Source organism: Rhincodon typus, chromosome 10, assembly GCF_021869965.1.
Source record: "Rhincodon typus isolate 14 chromosome 10, sRhiTyp1.1, whole genome shotgun sequence".
In the NCBI taxonomy this organism is placed as follows: Eukaryota; Metazoa; Chordata; class Chondrichthyes; order Orectolobiformes; family Rhincodontidae; genus Rhincodon; species Rhincodon typus.
This window is the reverse complement of record NC_063341.1, coordinates 64,521,657-64,543,500: the sequence shown is the minus strand read 5'-3', so window position 1 is coordinate 64,543,500 and position 21,844 is coordinate 64,521,657. Positions and strand designations below refer to the sequence as shown.

General features: G+C 42.9%; 1 protein-coding gene across 3 annotated transcripts in view; it reads right to left on the bottom strand.

Moving 5' to 3' along the window:
• Positions 1 to 21,844, bottom strand: part of LOC109938255 (breast cancer anti-estrogen resistance protein 3 homolog) — an 87,781-nt gene that overhangs the window by 23,595 nt on the left and 42,342 nt on the right. Inside the window, exon 1 of one of the 3 annotated variants that reach the window (XM_048602131.1) lies at positions 7,722 to 7,808. The exons of 1 other annotated variant lie outside the window; for it this stretch is intronic. In XM_048602131.1, the coding sequence (XP_048458088.1) occupies positions 7,722 to 7,733 (12 nt within the window). In that variant the 5' untranslated portion in view covers positions 7,734 to 7,808. Of the gene's footprint in view, positions 1 to 7,235; positions 7,505 to 7,721; positions 7,809 to 21,844 lie in introns of those variants that run through there. One more of the 3 variants, XM_048602130.1, reaches the window with a different exon arrangement.

The following is a 21,844-nucleotide window of genomic DNA, read 5'->3' as shown; positions in this document are numbered from 1 at the left end:
TCTGACCTGAAATGTCAACTTTCCTGCTCCTCTGATGCTGCCTGGCCTGCTGTGTTCCTCCAGCTCCACACTGTGTTATCTCAGACTCCAGCATTGGCATTTCCTAATATCTCTGAGTGAGGTAAACTTCTGACAAGTTTACCAGAATATTGAACTGGAGGGAGTGAGGAAGAAGCTTAAGAGAATGGTTCCAGCGACGAAACATTTCAGTTATGTGGAAAGTTTTCCACACTGTTTTCCTTGGAGAGGAGAAGGCTAAGGAAATCTGATCAAAGTTTTCAAATCCATGAGCACAGACAGAATGGATACGGAGAGACTATTCCCACTCATAGATCTAGATCTGGTGGGTGCAGATTTAAAATATTTTGCAAAAGAGGCAAATGTGATGTGGGAGGAAAGCCTTTTTCACACAGGAAGCGATTAGGGTATGGAATGCATTCCAGGAAATGTGATGGGAACAGGTTCAATTGAGGCATTCAAGAGGGCCTTGGATAGTTATTTAAATTGAAACAATGTGCAAGGGTTGTGGGGAAAAGGCAGGAGAACGGCAGAAGTTAAAATACTCAGACAGGTTTGAATGGCCTCCTTCTGCAATGTGTAGATTCTGTGGAATCATCTTATCAAATATCAATAGTTCCTGTACAGGAGGCCTTCATGGGAGCAGCCTGATGATGGTTTGGTTTTAAGTCCTTGGCCACCTTATCATTGCTGAACTGCCACATGGCCAATGCATTGTCTAAATTATGCACTCTTCCCAACCAAAGGCTAGCAGACCCTATTAAAAAGGAAGGCGTCCCAAGTGACAATGCAATAGAAGGCAGTCAACTTAGGAGTTAGCATTTCCGGTCCAGTGGCCCTTCCTCAGAATTGAAGAAGGGTCACTGGACTGAGACGTTAACTCTGCTTTCTCTCCACAGATGCTGCCAGACCTGCTGAGATTACCCAGCAATTTCTGTTCTTGTTTCAGATTTCCCACATCTACAGTTCTTTTGGTTTTTCGATTTTTCGATTTTTATTATCCCTTTCTAAATGAGATATGGTGTGGTGAGCACTTGTGGCACTGGTTCAGCCACTGGTTCTGGCTGTTGTTAACTGGGTGATTCACTGAGCCCTGGGGAGAAAACACAGTGAATTTCTAATCTAATTATGCCTATCCTGCAACAGAGTGGGAATTAACATAATAACACATGGAGATGTTCTAATTGATGTTTGTTCGCAGTGATTTATCACTCACAATTTCCTGTGGCTCTATAATCTGTGTCTTTTGACATTATTTGCTGCTGCAATTAAAAGCCTTTACCTATCTATAAAATACAGCAAACATCCCAGCCTAGTGGGTAAACATCAAAGATCAGTGTCTAAGAGCAATCAAATTTCTTTATCTATTTATTGCAGACCCGTCACTCACTACAACAAGTCAACACTCATTAATACATTGCACAGAGAATGAGAGAATTACAAGAGAAACAGGCCATCCAACCCATCAAGTCTGTGATAACCCATCAAGTCAAAAGAAGGGTCTAGGCCCCAAACGTCAGCCTTCCTGCTCCTCTGATGCTGCTTGGCCTGCTGTGTTCATCCAGTTCAACACCTTGTTATCTCAGATTCTCCAGCATCTGCAGTTCCTGCTACCCCATCAAGTCTGTGCTGGTATTTTTGTCCACAAGTCACAGGCTCATTGCACTCTCTACTTCATTAACATATCATGTGGCATTTCTCAATTCAAACAGTTTTGAAAATAATGTTAAAAATTTACTTCACATAGTGTAACACAACCCAAATATATCGGTGTGTCTGACCCTTGGAAAAGTGGTTGTAAGATCATAAGAAGTTGGGTCTGGAGTAGGCCATTCAGCCCCTTGAGTTCATTCCTCATTTGATAACATCCTGTTAATATGACCATAACTCCACTTTCCTGCCCGTCCTCAAAACCCATGTCCCTTGTCTGTCTAAACCTGTGTGATTCAACCTTGAACATTTTCAATGACCCAGCCTCCACTACTCTCTGTGAAAGAGAATTACAAAGACCAATGACCCTCTGAGAAGATATTTCTCCTGTCTTTGTCTTAAATGGGAGATCCCTTGTTTTTCAGCAGGAGCAAGTTACTGCAAATGCTGGCACTGAAAATAGAAAATGCACAGTGGCTCAGTGGTTAGCACTGCTGCCTCTCAGCATGAGGGACCTGGGTTCAATTCCACCCTCGGGCGACTGTCTGTGTGGAGTTTGCATGTTCTCCCTGTGTCTGTGTAGATTTCCTCTGGGTGCTCTGGTTTCCTCCCACAGTCCAAAGATGTGCAGGCTAGGTGGATTGGCCATGCTAAATAGTCGATAGTGCTCAGGGATGTGTAGATTCGGTGGGTTATAGAGGGCTGGGTCTGGGAGAGATGCTCTGAGGTTCAGAGTGGACTTGTTGGGCCGAAGGGCCTTTTTCCACACTGCAGGGATTCTACGATAGCGGGTCAGGCAGTATCTGTGGAGAGAGAGCGAGCTAATGTTTTGAGTCTTGTTGACTCTCTGAAGGGGAGGGGTGAAGGAGTCTCTGAAGATCATCTATGGCTGCTGCCTGACCCACTGTGATTTACAGCATTTTCTGTTTTTATCCCTTGTTTTTAAATTGGTCCCTTCATTCTAGATTCCCCACAAACGGAAACATTCCCCCAGTTACCAACCTGTTAGCATTCTTCAGAACCTTATTTGCTTCAAGTTCACCTCTCATCCTTCCAAACTGCACTGGATGTAGGCACAGACTGCTCAACATTTCCTTCTATGATAACCCATTGATCCCAAGAAGCAACCACGTGAACCTTCTCTGAGATGCTTCCGATGCAAGTGTCTCACTCCCTAAATAAGACGTTTAAAACTGTATGTATTACCTCAGATGCGGTCTCACAGTGATCTGTACTGTTGTAGCAAGACTTCCCTACTTTTATCTCCCTTACTCCCCCAACTCAACAACTTTTGTCTGGATTAATAGCCTGAGAGGTAGATGTTGATGGTATGACATTGTGAATTGGGTGAATGCAAAGATTTCTACATTTACTTCATCCACCCCAGATTCTCACCTGGGAGTCTGATTCAGTGACTGAAAACAAGGTCAAATAGTCTGCTGTTCGAATCAAAAGGGTGGGGAACTTGGGAATCAAAGTGAATTAAAATAGTCCAGCTGTTAGAAATCTGAGCAAACTACCTCTGTCCCTGACTGTAACATTAAGAACATGCAGTCAGTTGCCCTGCTACATGCTGCTTTTTAAGGAGATTCAGCTGCCTGTAATGACTGTTTTCTCCATTTACAAATACAGGTGAGACAACATACACCCAAGGCTTCAGCATCAGAGAGTTGGAGTGCCTCACACGTGTTCTCCATCAGCTGGCTGTGTGGTTATCTGATCTGTGTGATTTTAACACCAACATTTTAACCCATTCATGTTGTACCTGCTCCACTTGATCAGAAGCTCATGCGCCATTTCAACATCCACCATAACCAGGACCAGTGCTTCTGTGGCTGCAATTTGCACTAGCTGCAGAACTCAGTATAGCAACTCACCAAAGGGGGCACATTACCTTACATCTTACGGTCTTATGTTCCAGGCTCAGACAGATAGATTTTTAATCAGTAAGGGATTCAAGGGATATGGGGAAAAGGCAGGAAAGTGGGTTGAGGATTATCAACTCAGCCATAATCTCGCTGAATGGCTGAATGGTGTACTCCATCTTCTACATCTTATGGTCTTACATTCCCCTACAACTTATGTACCCTGCTGGCTCAGAAATATTTTGCATCCTTTCATTGTCACTGGGTCAATATCTTGGATCTCCAGCTTCACAGTACTGTGGAAACGTATATGAAGGAGTAGGGAATAGAGGGCTATGATGATAGATTTAACTGAGTCGAACATGAATGGCAGCATGGACTGGTTGAGTTGAATCAGCAGTTTCGTGTTGTTTGTCCCAGGTAATCTAGGACTTGTTACGAAACACATTAGGGAGAGTGACTACGTTTATACACATATTAAACAGAATCAGAAGCAAAGTAACACCCCATTTATCGAGTATTTTATAAAAGGAACAGACAGTGTGTGAAGGATTTAAAAGACGATACAAAAGACTCTAGTGTCCCTGCTGCCAAAGGATTGCCTTCACATACAATGAGTCGCTCATATGGATGTCCCTAATGTAATGTGGGCAAATTTCTTTAACACAGAGAGAGGTATCAAAGATTAAATCGCATGGGAAGAGAATTCCAGACGATGAAAGTTTAATGGGAAGTCCAGGGCTGAAAGTTGGGACAATTGACTGGATAAAGAGTTCTCTAAAAGAATACAGTGACACACAAGAGTTTAGAAAAACCCAGCAGCATCTTGAAAATAATTCTAACAAGGTGATACTGGAAGTTAAGCTGAGAAGGAAAATTACATAGTTGAGGGTGAAGAAAAGAGAAGACTGAGGAGTGATACAATAGAAATACCTGACCAGGTGCTGCAAAAAGGAGCCCTGGTAAAACAAATGTCAGGAGGAATTGGGGAAAAACTCTCCGCTGGTTGGAGTCATAGCTGGTACAAAGGAAGATGGTTGTGATTGTTGGAGATCAATCAGTTCAGCCACAACATGTCTGAAGAAGCTCTTCAGGGTCATGTCCTAGACCCAACTGCTTCAGCTGCTTCACCAAGAATTTTCCTCCATCAGAAAGTCAGAAATAAGGATATTCCCCGATGCCTTCCATCTTATGGTCTTATGTTCCAGGCTCAGACTAGTTCAGCACTATTCACAGCTCCTCAGATACATGTCCACATTTAGCAACATTCAGGCATGGGCTGATAAACGACAAGTGTCATTCATACCACACAAGTGCCAGGTAAATGAAGAATCCAACTACTGTCCCTTAACATTCAAAAGATTACCATAACTGAATCCTCTGCTACCATTGACCAGAAAATGAACTGGGTCAGCCAGATAAATACTGTGCTATTAGAGCCGGTCAGAGACTGGCAAACCTGAAGTAACTCATCTCTTGACTCCCCAAAGAATGGCAATCATCTCCAGGTCACAAGTCACAAATAAATTGGAATACTCTTCATTTGCCCAGAGGACAGCAGCTCCACAAACACTCAAATAGGTCAACACCACCCAAACTAAAGTAGCCCACTTCATCAGCACCCCATCCACCACCTTAAATATTCACACTCTCCACCACTGTGGTACCAGTGTGCAACATCTACAAGATGTTCTGGAGCAACTGTCCAGAGTTTCATTTACCGCATGTTCAAAACTCAGTTCCTCTACCACCTCGAAGTTCACTCCTGAGCCTAAAACCTCAAAACTATGTCACTGTCCCTTCACTGTCATTGGGTCAAAAACCCTGGAACTCCCTCTCTAACAGCACTGAGGACAATACCTACACAACAACATGGACTCCACTTTGAGAAGGCAGTTCATCACACCTTCTCAGGGGCAACAAGAGACGGCCAATAAATGCTGGTCTTGCCATGAATTAACAAAATTCAAACAGTACACCCTGGATCAGACAGCATGCATGGAGAGAGACAGCAAGATAACGTTTGGAGTCTAGGTGACATTTCATCAGAGCTCAGCTGTGATCTCCAACATTTGTTGTTTTCAGCACAGATTCCAGCATCTGCAGTAATTTACTCCTAATACGCCCTGGATACTGTCTCTCACTATTACAATTTAAAGCCATTCTTCACAGTGGAATTAATTACTCATCATTTTAGCCAGAAATGCCTTTGTTCCAATATTGACCTCACTATGAAGTAATGTATCTGTTTCAATTCAACAAAGCTATCTGGGAAACTGTACATCCTACACTAGGCTGTGCTATCGGACAATCTTTGTCCCACCCTGGCCCTGTGTCATTACGAGCGTTTATATCTAAACCTTCAACAGTTTCTCTGGGTCTCTCCCTTCCGGCCACTCTGTAAACTAAAACGGTGCTGGAACTTTCCTTCATTTCTTCCACTCGCATGGAGCTTTCAAACCGCAAATCCCAAATGCGAAAAGTCCTTCTGAGGGATATATTTTCTTTGTACGGCTGGGAACGGTTCACAGAAACCCACATGAAACACTCAGCGGTCTCCCACACAGACTCTCTGGGGCTGACATAACGCACCTCAATTTCGTTTTTTGAACTCAGCTCATCTGGGATTTAAAAGGCGTGGGGTGGTTATTACTTTTATGTGCTGTGTCTTTATTCGGTTTTTTTTTGAAAGATGAAGGTGACTCACGTAATTAAAGAGCCAGGGCTGCGGTTACTACAGGAGTAAAGGACGGGACTTGAGGCAGATACCTCCCCCCGCTGTTGTAGCTGCCTGGTCCCTGCTCCACAGTCTATAAAGGACTGAGGGGTTAGATTGGGGGGGGTTCTTCCTTTCCCAGCTTCTTAGGCCACTTGCAGAAGCTGTGTCGTCTCCAGTCCAAATCATACCCGGACATGGAAGCCTCTTTAAGGGGTTGGCTACTTCTGCCTCCAGACTTGGAAAATGTAACAATGTTACATGAGCTCCCAACTCGGAAACTGACGAGTTCCACCGACAACACACGAGACTTAAGGATCATCGCCCTTGAATCACAGGGTTCCGTTGGAAGATGGACCAATGCCGTTCGGCTTTCAACCATAAAAAACGCCTCTATCTTTATTTTTAAACGATTGAGTGTGCTTCTTTTAAAATTTACATGCGGTGCAAGAGTTATTTTTAGTTCATTCCTTAGCAAGACGGTTTGGCTGGGTTCAGACCCCAATCCAACACTAATAATACCCTCAAGCACACAGGCGGCAAAGGAACTGGCTCAAAATTAAATGGAAAGTTCCCATGACAACCACTCGAGTTATTTTAAGTATTAAAGCCTGATGCCAAACTAAGCAAGAGCACATTGCTTAATCCCGTTGCAGCTTAAACATACTCCGTGAGTCTAATATCAGACACTTCACAAAAAAAATCAAAATCAACAACTCGAGCTAACAAGTACATTTGAATGGAGCCTCCTTCTGCCCTTCAGAGGGAGCACGGGGTTAGTAGGAAATTTAAAACTTTACACAGACCATAACTTCATTCATGAAAACGATTCTTGTCTGAATTCACACAAAGAGAATGTCTTGGCTGTTAGTCTAAGAGGCGAGAAGTCTGGTAAACCGATGCTGGTATAAATATATTTTGTCTCATTAGGAAATCTGGTTCCTTATCCCGGTCTGTTTGACATAGAGGAATGTTTAAGTACATACCTTGACTCCAATGTAGGAGCTCCTATAGAAACAGCACAGGGCTGCCGAGAGAGCTCTTAAAACACTGCACCTCTCCGTCATTTTTGATGATGTGATGTCCGCTATTTTTGTTTGAAAAACAAAACAAAAACGCACACACAGAGGAAAAAACGGTTCCCAGGCCACCGGGTTAAAACATCACAGAGGATTTCACAGTTGATGGCAAATCCATTACTGGGACGCGAACTGACAGCCTCCAGAGTGTGGAGTAGCCCTCCTTAAGTGGTCCCTGCTTGCTGACAGCTCAGTGAGTGAGACTGCGGGGTCCCTGTACTGTCCATGTATGGAGAGAGCTGGACTTCTGTACTGGCAAATCGCGCTCTCCACTATTTGGAGACAGCCCCCTTTTGCAGAGTCGCTGTTAGGTCAAAGCAAGACGTCAGCTCGCCATCACTCCCTCCCTCTGTCCTCCCCGGGGGGAGAGAATGGGGATAGGAAGCATCTTACCTGTATGACCATGGCTGTACCCCTTTTATTAATCTCTCTGATGGACAGTGCTTTGGGGTGAACTGAGGGAAGCCAGTCCAACTGATGCTCCTGTCGCCAACTGAGAACCGAAAGTTGAATGGGAATATCTGAAAAGTTCTGCATTCTGAAGCATTTACTCATCCGAAATATGCAGATCACGCCTTACCCAGTGCATCGTCCCGTTAATGAAAAGAGATTCCCGGCTAATTGCCAACTGTATGTGTTTCAATGAAACATGAGCATGAAAGCATTAAAACCCGACCCCTCTTTTAAAAGTTGTAAACAGAGCTCTCCTGAAAATGGTGGCTGTTAAGATCAATTAAAATCCGTCATACTTTACACTTTCTTTAAACTAATTACTAATCCAGGAACTTTAGGATGCTGGGGTGCGGACGAAAGGGTATCAGCTCATTTGTAATGATACAGCATGTTCATGATAACTCAGATTTTAAAAGGGATACATATTTAAAATAATGAGCAAAAGAAACACAAGATCGACAGAGAAAAAAATCAAACAGCCAATAGTGAAGTTCTGGAATGCACTCTCCCAGAGTGTGGTGGGACAGCTTTACTGAAACAACTCAAATAGATACTGTTATCTGAAAAGGAAGCACGTGCAGGTAATGGACAGAAAGCAAGGAGAATAGCGCTAGGTGTGTTGCTTCTTCAGAGAGTCAGGTTGAATAAGATGGGCTGAATAGCCTCCTACTGCACTGTAACAATCTGTCAGTCTGTGAAGTAAGGAATGAGCCACTATCCACAAGGGACCAGAGCTCATGAGGTTTTCATTTCATTCATGGGATGTGGGTATTTCTGGCTGGGCCAGCATTTATTGCCCCATTCCTAGTTACCCAAGAGAAGTGGTGCTGAGCTGCCTTCTTGAACTGTTGCAGTCCATGTGCTGTATTCACACTCACAATGTAGTTAGTGAGGGAATTCCAGCATTTTGACCCAGTGACAGTGAAGGAATTGCGATATATTTCCAAATCAGGATGGTGAGTGGCTTGCAGGTGGTAGTGTTCCCATGTATCTGCTGCCCTTGTCCTAGATGGAATGGTCATTGATTTGGAAGGTGCTGTCTAAAATGTCTCGGTGAATTTCTGCAGGGCATCTTGTAGATGGTACACACTGCTGTTGTTGAGCTTTGGTGGTGGTGAGAGTGGATGTGGTGCCAATCAAGTGGGCTGCTTTGTCCTGACTGGCGTCAAGATTCTTCAGTGTTGTTAGAGCTGCACCCAACCAGGCAAGTGGGGAATGTTCCATCATACTCCTGACTTGTGCTTTTTAGATGATGGATAGGCTTTGGGGAGTCATGAAGAGAGTTATTTGCTTCAGGACTCTTAGCCTCTGACCTGCTCTTGCAACCACAATATTTATATGGCTAGTCCAGTTTGTTTTCTCGGTAATGTGAATCAGTGTGAAACAATAATCAGGGGCTTCTGATCATTTTCCCTCCAAGCTCCATCTCTTGTTACAGGTTGACCTTGGACATGCACCAATTGTCCACTTATAGGAATCGACAGGCAAACTGCTATCCTGGGACATATATGGTTCAAAGTGCATTCAATTACTCAGAAAACAATAAAACATCTGCACATTGTCGTTCTGATGCTGGAATGAATTTTCCCCTATCCAACCAACCAGAAGTAAATCACTCTCTGCTTGAAAAGCTTCTTCCTGATGTCTTACTTAAAATGAACTGCCACCAGCTACTGACTATGCCTCTTGTCATATTGAGACTGAATTAAACTCAGTGGAGCACATACAGACAAACAGACTAGCACAGCATTGTCACATGTGATACCTTCTGGATGAATTCCTCACTGCCTGTCTGGGGGCATGTGAAAGGTCTCAGAGATATTTGGGAGCAAGGTGGGAGAGTTTTCCCTGGAAAATCCAGACTCTTCAACCAATATTATCAGAAGAGACTAACTGATTACTTCTCTCATTGCAGTTTATGGGATCTTGCCATGTAGAAATTGGTTGCTGTTTGCCTACGTGACAACAATAATTACATTTTAAAAATATTTCATGTCTTTGAAGTGCTTTCGGGTATCCTGTGAATGTGGAAGGTTTTATAAATGCATAGTTGATCTACTAATTTATATCATTGTGGTATGGACTGGTGGATGAAGGGCCTGTTTCTATGCTATATGACTCTATGACTCTCTATGTATCATTTGAACTGAAGTGTTTCAGTGACCCCTGTTAATGACCTTCTCTGCCATTGCACACATATTCAAACAGAACAATGAAACCGTTTTGATGCATCCTCGTCATCACCCCAGTGTCAAACTATCAATTGTGGTCTTGCTGGTTACCCATTCTCAGATACAGACATGTTTCTGAAAGTAAACAGGTATCTGAAACCTGAACAATAACATCTTACACTTATTTTAGAGATAGTAGGAACTGTCAATGCTGGAGAACCTGAGATAACAAGGTGTAGAGCTGGAGGAACACAGCAGGCTAGGCAGCATCAGAGGAGCAGAAAGCTGACATTTCGGCTCTGGACCCTTCTTCAGAAAAAACACTTATTTTACACTTATTTTATGTCTAATTTATTTTGTTAGAACTAAACAAATATGTACATATTCATAGACCTGCAAGCTCTACCACCCAAGGGCAGCAAGTGCATTGGAACAGCATCATTTGGCAGTTCCCTTGCTGAGTGGATGATCCATCTCAGCCTCCTCCAGAGATCCCAGCGTCCCGAATACCAGTCTCCAACCAATTTGATTCACCCCACATTATATCAAGAAATGACCAGATACTGAAAAGATTTTGGCCCCTGTCAGTATACTGGCAATGATATACTGGCACAATAATATACTGGCAATAATACACTGGCATTTACCCGACAATGTGGCCCAGGTATACCCTGTACACAAAAAGCAGGACAAATTCAACCCGGCCAATTACTGGCCATCAGTCTACTCTCAATCATCAGTAAAGTGATGGAAGGTGTCATCAACAACAGTGCTATCAAAATAATTTGGTCAGCAATAACCTGCTCAGTGACACCCAGTCTGGGTTCCGCCGGGGCTACCTAGCTCCTGACCTCATTACTGCCTTGGTGCAAACATTGCCAAAAAAAGCTGAATTCCAGAGGTGAGGTAAGAGTTACAGCCCTTCACATCAAGGCTGCATTAACTTAGATAAATGTGAGGTGCTGCATTTTGGAAAGGCAAATCAGGGCAGGACTCATACACTTAATAGTAAGGTCCTGGGGAGTGTTGCTGAACAAAGAGACCTTGGAGTGCAGGTTCATAGTTCTTTGAAAGTGGAGTCGCAGGTAGATGGGATAGTAAAGAAAGCGTTTGGTATGCTTGCCTTTATTGGTCAGTGCATTGAGTATAGGAGTTCAGAGGTCATGTTGTGGCTGTACAGCACATTGATTAGGCCACATTTGGAATACTGTGTGCAATTCTGGTCTCCCTGCTATAGGAAGGATGTTGTGAAACTTGAAAGGGTTCAGAAAAGATTTACAAGGACGTTGCCAGGGTTGGGTATGAGCTATAGGGAGAGGCTGAATAAACTGGGGCTATTTTCCCTGGAGCATCAGAGGCTGAGGTTTATAAAATCATGAATGATGGGGTAAATAGACAAGGTCTTTTCCCTGGGGTGGGGGAATCCAAAACTAGAAGGCATAAGTTTAAGGTGAGAGGGGAAAGATTTAAAAGGGATCTAAGGGGCAACCTTTTCATGCAGAAGGTGGTGCATGTGTGGAATAAGCTGCCTGAGGAGGTGGTGGAGGCTGGTACAATAACAACATTTAAAAGGTATCTGGATGGGTATATGAATAGGAAGGGTTTAGAGGGATATGGGCCAAATGCCGACAAATGGGTCTAGATTTATCTAGGATACCAGATCGGCATGGATGAACTGGGCTGAAGCGTCTGTTTCCATGGTATACATCTCTGCGGCTCTATGACTTTGGCATGTAGGAACCCTAGCAAAACTGGAATCGACGGGTATCAGGGATAAACTCTCCACCAGTTGTAGTCACCTCAACTCCAGGACATCTCTGCAGGAGTTCCTCAGGGTAGTGTCCTAGGCCCAACCATCTTCAGCTGCTTCATTAATGACCTCCTCTCCATTGTAAGGTCAGCAGTAGGGATATTTGATGATGATGTTCAGTACCATTTGCAGCTCCTCAGATTGTGAAGCAGACTGTCTAAATGTAGCAGGACTTGTGCAATATTCAGGTTTGGGTTAATAAGTGAGAAGTAGCATTCGTACCTCACAAACTCAAGTCAATGACCATATCCAACAAGAGAGAATTTAACTATTGAGAGATAGCAAGAACTGCAGATGCCTGAGTCAGAGACAATACAGTGTGGAGCTGGATGAACACAGCAGGCCAGGCAGCATCAGAGGAGCAGGAAAGTTGATGTTTCGGGTCGCGACCCTTCTTCAGAATTTAACTATTGTTCTTTGACATTCAATGACAGGAATCCAGAACCCCCACCACTGTCAATGTCCAGGGGTTTATCATTGGCAGGAAACTGAACTGGACTAGCCATTTAAATACTGTGGTTACAAAAGCAGGCCAGAAGCGAGGGAACGTACAGCAAGAACTTCATCTCCTGAGTCTCAAAAACGTATCCACCATCTACAAGGCAAAAGTCAGAAATACTTCCTGTTTGTGTGGATGAGTGCAGCTCCTCAAGAAGCACTGCAGAGATTTATCAAGGCTCCTCAGACAGCACCTTCCAAACTCATGGCTACTACCATCTATAAGGACAGGGCCATCAGATACTTGGGAACACCACCACCTTCAAATTTCCCTCCAATTCTTTCACCATCCCGACTTGGAAATATATCACTGATTCTTCATTGTCACCGAGTCAAAAGCCTAGGAATCCCTCCCTAATGGAATCGTGAGTCTACCCAAAACAAATGGTTCATAAAGGCAGCTCACCATCTCTTCCTGAAGGGTAAGCAGGGATGAACAATAAATGCTGGCCCAGCCAGAGATGCCTACATTAACAGTAAGAAGTAACATTTGAAACAGTTTAGATAGAACCTCTTTCCCCGATAAAATCTTGGATAGCTGTTTCCAATAGTTGGGGGATAAAGAAGGAAGTCTGAGAGATAGAAAATTAAGTACAGACAGAGGGCAGCCATAACATATTCATACTTAGAGACATAAAGTTCTAAAATTGATTCTGTTGTAGTAACTGAAAGCTCAGTTTCTACATTCCAGGTTAGATTAGTTGGGTGGATGGAGGAATTTCACACGACTTAAAGGAAATACGGGAATAGGGAGTGTAATGTAATTAATAAACGTAATTAAAGCTATTCATTTGAATGGAGTATGTCAGGCTGGTTGGATTAGATGACTTGTTACCGTTTTGTGACATCTGTGTATTTCACTGGGTCTTCCCCGGAATGTACAATTAGAAAATGAATGCCCCAGGGCAGGTGTTATGGAAATACTTTACAATGAATCATTCTTCCAAAATGATTTTAAAATTCATTCCTGCATATCAGTGGTATATACGAACGAGATTTGGAACATTCTCTATTACTCAGCAACAGTTTGGTTTACTACCAGCATTCATCTTTTGACAGCACCTCCCAAACTCATAACCTCTAGCATTGAGCAGGACAAGGACAGTAGATGCATGGGAACACTGCATCCTGCGAGTCACATACCCTGTTTTGGAACTACGTCACTGCTCTTTCATTGTCAATAGCTCAAAGCCTTGGAACTCACTTCCCAACAGCATCATGGGTGTACCAACGTGCCAAGGACTGCAGCCATTCAAGATGGCAGAGCATCACCTCCTTCTCATGGGCAAATAAGCAATAAATACCAGTCTTGCCAACAACACTCACATTTCATGAATGAAAAGCAACTTGCACCACTACAAGAGCCCTATGATTTTCATCCTTTGATCCCTATTTGGGAGACAACGCAGAGTATCATTGGGTGGGATGTAAAATTCCACCTGCTCTTATCGGTTTTGAATTAACAAGGTAGGTCACAATCAACCACACGGTATTTGCCTTGGAGCACTGTTTGGCTTTCAAGGTTCCACTTCCATTTCAGGGTTAATGGCTGAGGCAGAAATGATTTCTACATTCAAGTTTAGATCAGTTGGTTTGATAATGGAAAATAGTTTAAAGTGAGAACAAGAATAGAAAGATAAACATAATTATAATTACTTGTTTTTGCGAACTGGTGGAATTCAGCCTTGAATTTAATTTAGCCCCAAATATATCCCAATTACCTACAGTGCCTTTTCAAAGCTTGATAGTCAATAAACAGCCGTGAGGAATGGGTTTGAGTCACCAGGAAATGGAAAGGTTGGCAATGTCAGGGATACCGGGCGTGGGGTTACCTACGCACAGCTTGGGGGTGTACATCCAGTCTCCGACGATCTGGAGACCGAAAGACTGAGCCAATAAGTTTTGCCATTAGACTCGAGCATAAGTTACTGTTCTTAAACAGGCTGAACTCATTATCTTCATCGAGAGCTCAAAAAGACCTTCAAACATGCACTCAGATGGATCAGACAAACATCTGATTTTAGATCTTCCGGCATTTAAGGTTAATTACAGCCCTAGTTTAATGCACATCAGTAAGTACTGTAACATAAACTGTGATAACTGAATTTAGGGGCACACCCGGACCAACAGTCAATACCATGCATGACTGGTGTACCAGGAAGTTCTTGTGTCATGTCCCACCCAAGTATGCTATTTCTCTGCTGAAACTCGCCTCCTCCACTTGCAGCATTCCTGTTCCAGGAGTAAATGTAAGAGGTACTTCATATCCCTGTACCATTTAAAAACAGCTTATTAAAACAAGGTGGATGCTAAAGTAGCTACGCTTCGTGATTGAACAAAAACATGTGCTGGGTGACTGCAGGCCCACAGCAGCTCAGCAACATAGACAGCAGCAAATTGAAAACCAGATATCAAATATATTACACCCTCATTAGGGGCACAGCAGAAATAGTGTTTAAAACAAGAAGCAGTGCATCTCACTACACAAACTGAGAGCATGGAGGTAGTCTGAGTGCTGGAATAATATTACCATCCATCTTTGACCTCTCGACCCACACAAGCTGCAAAGTGGGCAAGGAAATTATACTTAATCACAAATGACAGATGGTTTGCGAAAACAGTAATGCTGGTGTGTCAATCCATTCAAACGGATCATTAGTGATAAGTGCTTTTTGGGAAAATTGACGGCATCTCAATTTGACTCCTTAAAAGGACTAGCCACTAGTAATGGACGGAGGACCCCTCCTGGGAGTCTCCTTTTTAAATCCATTTGTGATGCTGCTACACATCAAATCAATTAGGAACAGTAGAAGGCTATTTAGCCCCTTCAACCTGTCCAACGAGGTTGTAGCTGACCTGCAATCTAACTCCAATAACCCGTTTTTGACCAATATCCTTTAACAAATTTGATTAAAAAAACCTATCAATCTGAGAACCTAAACTAACAATCGATTTATTATCAATTGTCATTTATTGGAAAAGAGCTCCCAATTTATACCTACATAGAGACATACAGCATGGCAACAGACCCTTTGGTCCAACCTGTCCATGCCAATCGGGTTTCCCAAACTAAACTTGTCCCATTTGCCTGCGTTTCGCCCATTCCCTCTAAACAATCATGTACCTGACCAAAAATGTCTTTTAAATGTTTTAACTGTACCTGCATCTACCACTTTCTCTGGCAGCTCATTCCACATACAAACCACGCTGTTTAAAAACTTGCCCCTCAGTTCTTTTTTAAATCTTGCCCTCTCACCTTAAAACTATGTCCTCTAGTTTTGAACTCCCCTACCCTGGGGAAAATACCTTTGCTATTCAATTCATCTACGCTTCTCATGATTTTATAAACTCCTACAAAGGTAACCCCTCAACCTCCTATGCTCCAGGCAATAAGTCCCAGCCTCTCCTTATATCTCAAACCCTCTAGTCCCAGTAACATCCATTGCATGTCAATGCGTTCTTGAAAGAACTGGTTCTAATTTTTAGACGACTTGTCCTTAGCCTTAGTGTGAGGATGATATGGCTTTAAGAACCATATTTTGTCCTGGTTTCTTTTGAGAGATTGAACGAGGTGTGCCGACCAGTCTGTGGTAACATAAACAGCTTGTGAGGCTTTAGTTTTTCTTAAGTTGGAACAATAGAAGCAGCTTGGAAGAGTGTGGCCACATTTCACAGACCAGGATTTCTAGTTTTTTTTTAAGCCTTTAGATTCAGCAGAAACAGCTAGAGTTTTGAAGAAGTAGAAGCTATTTTTTCCCCCTCTTTTGGTTACAGCCAGAAACTGGGGTTTCTCTTCCTACTGTGAGTGTTGCAAGTAGGAAAATCTGATTCCTGAAGTAGCCATTTTGCTAATGGGTGTGTTTATGAGATGTTACTATATCGGAACAGTTAATTAGTAATAGTTACTGCATCTATTATTCTATTAAGTTTTCCAACAGAGTTAAGTTATTCTTAAGTTCTTCTTTCTTTTGTCGTATTTTAACTACAGTGTTTGAATAAATTGTGTTTTGCTTAACACCAAGAGGTTTGACCAGTCAAATTGCATCTGGAACACAGCATGTTACATTTGCCTTTAAGATAAGAAAAAGTTAGGCTCTAGGCTACCATCTTAAAATATTTTGAGGGGGTCTGGTCTGGTCCATAACACTTACAGTATCTAAGAAGCAGAATTAGTTTCTCTATATGTATCCCAACAGTCCTCCTGAATATCTTGTAAACTTTGAATAACTCATTCCTCAATGTTTACCATTCCAAGGAACACAATCTTTGGTTGTGAAATCTCTTCCCATATTTTAACCCTTGGTGTCCAGGACTCATTCCAGTAAGTCAACACTACATTTTCTTCAAGGCCAATATAACCTTCCCAAGGTTTGATTCCCATAACTAAATATAGAGCTCCAGGTGTAATCTAATTTGGTCCTTGCATAGATTACCTTCTAACCTTTTAAATTCCAACCCTCTGGATAAAGACTAACATTCATCCATCTCATGGATATACTTTCTATTCAGGAAAGAGTAAGACTTATCCAGCTGAAGTAAGTACTAAAATCTACAATTGCCGATACACCTTGGATTAACTGTGCCTACGTTCAATTGGTGATTTTGCAGGCTCCTTATTGCAGATATGTAATTTAATATCACATTTCAGAACAGGGGTTGAACTCATGTTCAAATTAACAAGGAGGAGAAGAGCCGGTGGAAGCAGACACAATAGCAGCATTCAGGAAGCACCTGGACAAATACATGAATAGGAAGGGAATAGGGGGACACGGATCTTGTAAGTGAAAACAGTTTTAGTATGGAAGGGCAAAATGTGTCGGCGTAGGCTTGGAGGGCCGAAGGGCCAGTTCCTGCACTGTATTGTTCTATGTTCTAATTGCTTCATAAGCCGGCTTTCTGTTGCTGAAGAGCATCCCTTAACTCCATTCTGCCTCTATAGTTTATCAGAATGATAGCAGCATTTATCAGTGTTTTCTCTGCTGCACATACACCATCCAAGACCACCAGACCAGACAATGGGAGCCTGAATGTTGGCAATCACAACACATGGACTCATCAGACAGTGCCATTGGCTAGTGGAAAAAAATCACTGTACAAAGATCAGGAATGAATTGGTTACAATTCATAATTAATGATTGGTTGGCCATAAATATCTCACAGCATGTACTTGTTGTAGTCCTCCAGGATAAGGCGTAATTTATGCCAGCATAGGGTTGCACAGTTGGTCAAAGAGTTTTGCATATTACATTGCAATGAAGTTGGAGCCACCAATGTCTGTTCCCACCTACACCTTAAGCTTGCAGTTTCTGAGCTTCTTGTCGATGGCAAGAGGTCTCCACATCTGGGGAATGAAAAATCTTCAGACTAAAGAAGGAAAAAACACCAGACAACAGACTTATCCTTGAGTATTAACAAGGCACCAATTGGTGCACGATTGTTAAGAACAAATGACTTCTGGAGAATTACAATTATATGCTGGTAAGTAATTTATCAGTAATAGAAGGGAAAATCAAGATTGGTTCTGGCTGAGAGCAACTTTCTGATTTGAAAATGTCACGAGAACATTCATCGCGACTCTGGCGAGTGGGTGGGTGCCAGTTCTTTTCTGCTTCACTGAAAAGCTGAAAACGAACCAAAGTGGACAGAGAGCAATTGGCACGCAGATTGATGGTTACTTCAGGCATGAGCCATACCCACTGCTATAGGACCATGGGACGACTCTTTGATACTTCAGAGTACAGTCCACACATATCGCATTGATGAGCTAAACTATCACTGGATGCACTGTAAATACGTCTCAGTAATCTGTCTTGTAAAGATTGCTGCCTGCAGTATTTCCTACTTTACAAAGGTGAATACACCTCAAACAGTATTTTGTTGGCTGTCATGCTCTTTGGGATGTCCTGAAGTTTTGAAGGAGCTACTTAACACACAAATCTTAAAGCAGAATGAAATCGATCATTGGGAACAAACTGACAAAGACGAGCAACATTGGTAAAATAATCTCCATTGGATTAAGCTGCATGAAAGGCACGACTAAAACAATGCAGACCAGCAAAGAATGTGCAAATCAATTTCAAACTGCAATCTAATGAGTTCAGGTCCTGCTGGAGCCTGATTCAGATTATCAGTGCCCCATCAGTAAAAGTAACTAATGATTTTAGTCTGTAATTTGAACATTATCGTTCATTCCTATCATTCGTTACAAGATGCTGATAAGGGGTAAATTAAAGGAAACTCCCCCTTTTGGAAAAGAATAAAATGTGATGAAAACACAGAATTCACCGCGTAAATAGTTACTGCTGCCAAAGTGGTACTGTTTGATATACTAGGTCGAGAAGCATGGACAGTGATGTACTGTGACACAGCAACAATTAGCCCGTGGTTATTTCACAGTTGAATCATTTGCCATCCATATTGCTTGAAACACATCCTAACTATAGCATTAACAGCTATTTCTTCCCCTAGATTCCATTCCCCTGGTCACTTTCTCTCCTAATGCCTTCTCTTCTGAAGCAGTTGGTTCAGGTTGAGAGGGGGTTCCATGGCTTGATAACACTGGCTGCCTTTGTTTCAGATTGTTGAGGGTAAGGGTCACATCCTCACTGTCAGTTCTCCAAAGACCAGCTACTTCTAGCCTCATACCTTCCAATACAAGAACCTCTCATCACATGTGCTTAATCTGGAATCCAGATATAACTAATTCCATTTTTGATTAATAAATAAAACTAAGGAACAAATAAGTTGTTGGGTATATGATCTCAATATTCACATTCAACACTCAATATTCTCCATACCAACATCCTGGGGGTTACCACTGAGCAGAAAATCAACTAGAACAACTATATAAACACAGTGGCTACAAGAGCAGTTCAGAGGCCAGGAATCCTGCAGTGAGTAACTCACCTCCTGACTTAACCCACCACAAGGCACAAGTCAGAAATGTGATGGAATACTTCCCACTTGTCTGGTTTGGTGCATCTCCAACAACATTCAAAAAGCTTTACATCATCCAGCGCAAAGCAGCCCACTTGATTGGCACCACATCAACAAACATCCACTCCCTCCATCACTGACACTCAGGTGCAGCAGTATGGACCATTTACAAGGTGCACCACGGAAATTCACCAAAGCTTCTTAGAAAGTGCCTTCCAACCCATGACCACAACTATCTAAGAAGGACACTGACAGCAGATATGTGGGAACTCCTACACCTGCAGGTTCCCCTCCAAGCCATTCACTATCTTGACATGGAAATATCGGCATCCCTTCAGTGTCATTGGGTCAAAATCCTGGAATTCCCTCCCTAACAGCTATGTGGGTACATCTACAGCACATGGACTGCAGCAGTTCAAGAAGGCAGTTCACCACCACATTCTCAAAGTCAATTAGGGATCGGGAATAAATGCTGGCCCAACTATTGATGCCCATGTCCCACAAGTGACTAAAAAATAAGTAATTTGCATGGCGCATACAAGTATATTTAATCTTTTTGTCCATCTATTGGAACACAAAGAAGAGGGAAGGAATATTTTGATTATTGCATTACTTTACTTCTTTAGTTACTGGTTATTGGCTACCTGCTAAATATGCGTGTCGCATGGGTGAAAATGCCAAGTGTTATGAAAACACTAATGGTTTACAGAGAAGAGGCCTGTCCTCAGTCAGGTTAGCTGCTCTAGGTCATCAGAATTAATCAAGCCTAACTGATATCAAGCAAACATAGCATGTTAAGGCAAATAAGAAAATGCTAGTGATGTCCTATATTGTAGTATCTGAAAACTAAGTAAAGGATTTTGGGTTTCACACGTCTGATCATAGCACACATTAACCCTGGTCCCATAATGTACGATGCTGTATCCTGGCATCAGTGACTGAGAGGCAGCAGCTTTGACTGCTCAAACTCATGTGCTTTTGGTCACTGATATTATTTTTATCCACTAATGAGTCAAGGACCTGTCATTCTGTGAGTCAGACAGAAAATTTAGCTCCACAAGTGGATATAAATACAGAAAATTAAAATAGATTTTCAGATGAATCATGGAAAGAAATAATGAGAGTAAGAGACAAAGAGAGAGAGAGAGAAAGACTGAAAGAAGGAAAAAGAGAGAGAAAGAAGTAGAGGTAAAAAGGGAGAGGAAGAAAGAAAGAGATAAAGAGAGAAAGAAAGAAAAAGAGGAAGAGATAAAGAAAGAGGGAAAGATCGAATGACTCACGTAAGTTTACAAAAGCTAAAGTCTGTCTTGCTGGTAGTAAGGCCTCAGATTGGGAATTTGGGCACACTGCCAAAATTCCAAACTGCGCTCCTCCTCTGAAAGAATGGACATGGAAGATTACACTCTATCCTAGCTCTATTTACTATGCCTTCAATGTGGGCTCTCCTCTCAGGCTTTCTGATCAGGGTTGGTCAGCAACCTGCAACTAGCAGAGACTGCCCGGCTATTTGATTTAGCCTCTCCTCTCCTCTTCTCTCAGGGAGAAAGCACCTGCTTCTCCACTTGGCGTTGCTCCAAAAGCCTCCAACCACCCTCGTATGAAATCCTTGCATGGTGACAAACGTGTATTCTCAATGTGTTCAATAATAACACACCCCAGAAACGAGACTGTTAACTGCACTGACAAACAGTAATTGTACTTAATTACCATTTCAAAGTTGCTTACTGTTTGAGTCACTCAAAAAATTTACTGATGAAATCACAGACTCAATAATAAATTCCAGCCCATGTTATACTGAGGCACCTGAAGTTCCTTCGCTGTCTCCTGGGGTTGTGCTGTGCTAATGAACCAGAATCAGCAGGTTAGCGGTTACAGGAAGGTGTATGAACAGAAGAAGCAGGGACAGTGCTTGATAACACAGTTGCTCAAACAAGGTTCGTTCGTATGGGGTTAGTGCTCCATCAGTCAAAGACAGCACGAGCAAATTCCAGTGGTTATTCCCCTTCAGGGATGTGACCATGTATTGGGGCAGGGCGGCGCTGATGAAGATTGTGGTGGGGGGAGTTGGGGGTGAGTACTGTCAGGGGTGTCTGGGGGGGGTAAGTACTGTTCGGGTTGTGTTGGGAGTTGAGTACTGTCAGGGACGTGGGGACTGGTGAGTACTGTTTGGGTGGGTGTGGGGGTGAGTACTGTTGGAGCAGGGTGTGCGGGGGTGTGAGTACTGTTGGAGCAGGGTGTGTGGGTGTGAGTACTTTTGGAGCAGGGTGTGTGGGGGTGTGAGTACTGTTGGAGCAGGGTGTATGGGGGTGAGTACTGTTGGAGCAGGGTGTGTGGGTGTGAGTACTTTTGGAGCAGGGTGCATGAGGGTGTGAGTACTGTTGGAGCAGGGTGCGTGAGGGTGTGAGTACTGTTGGAGCAGGGTGTGTGGGGGTGTGAGTACTGTTGGAGCAGGGTGTGTGGGGGATGTGAGTACTGTTGGAGCAGGGTGTGGGGGATGTGAGTACTGTTGGAGCAGGGTGTGTGGGGGGTGTGAGTACTGTTGGAGCAGGGTGCATGAGGGTGTGAGTACTGTTGGAGCAGGGTGTGTGGGGGTGTGAGTAATGTTGGAGCAGGATGTGTGGGGGTGTGAGTACTGTTGGAGCAGGATG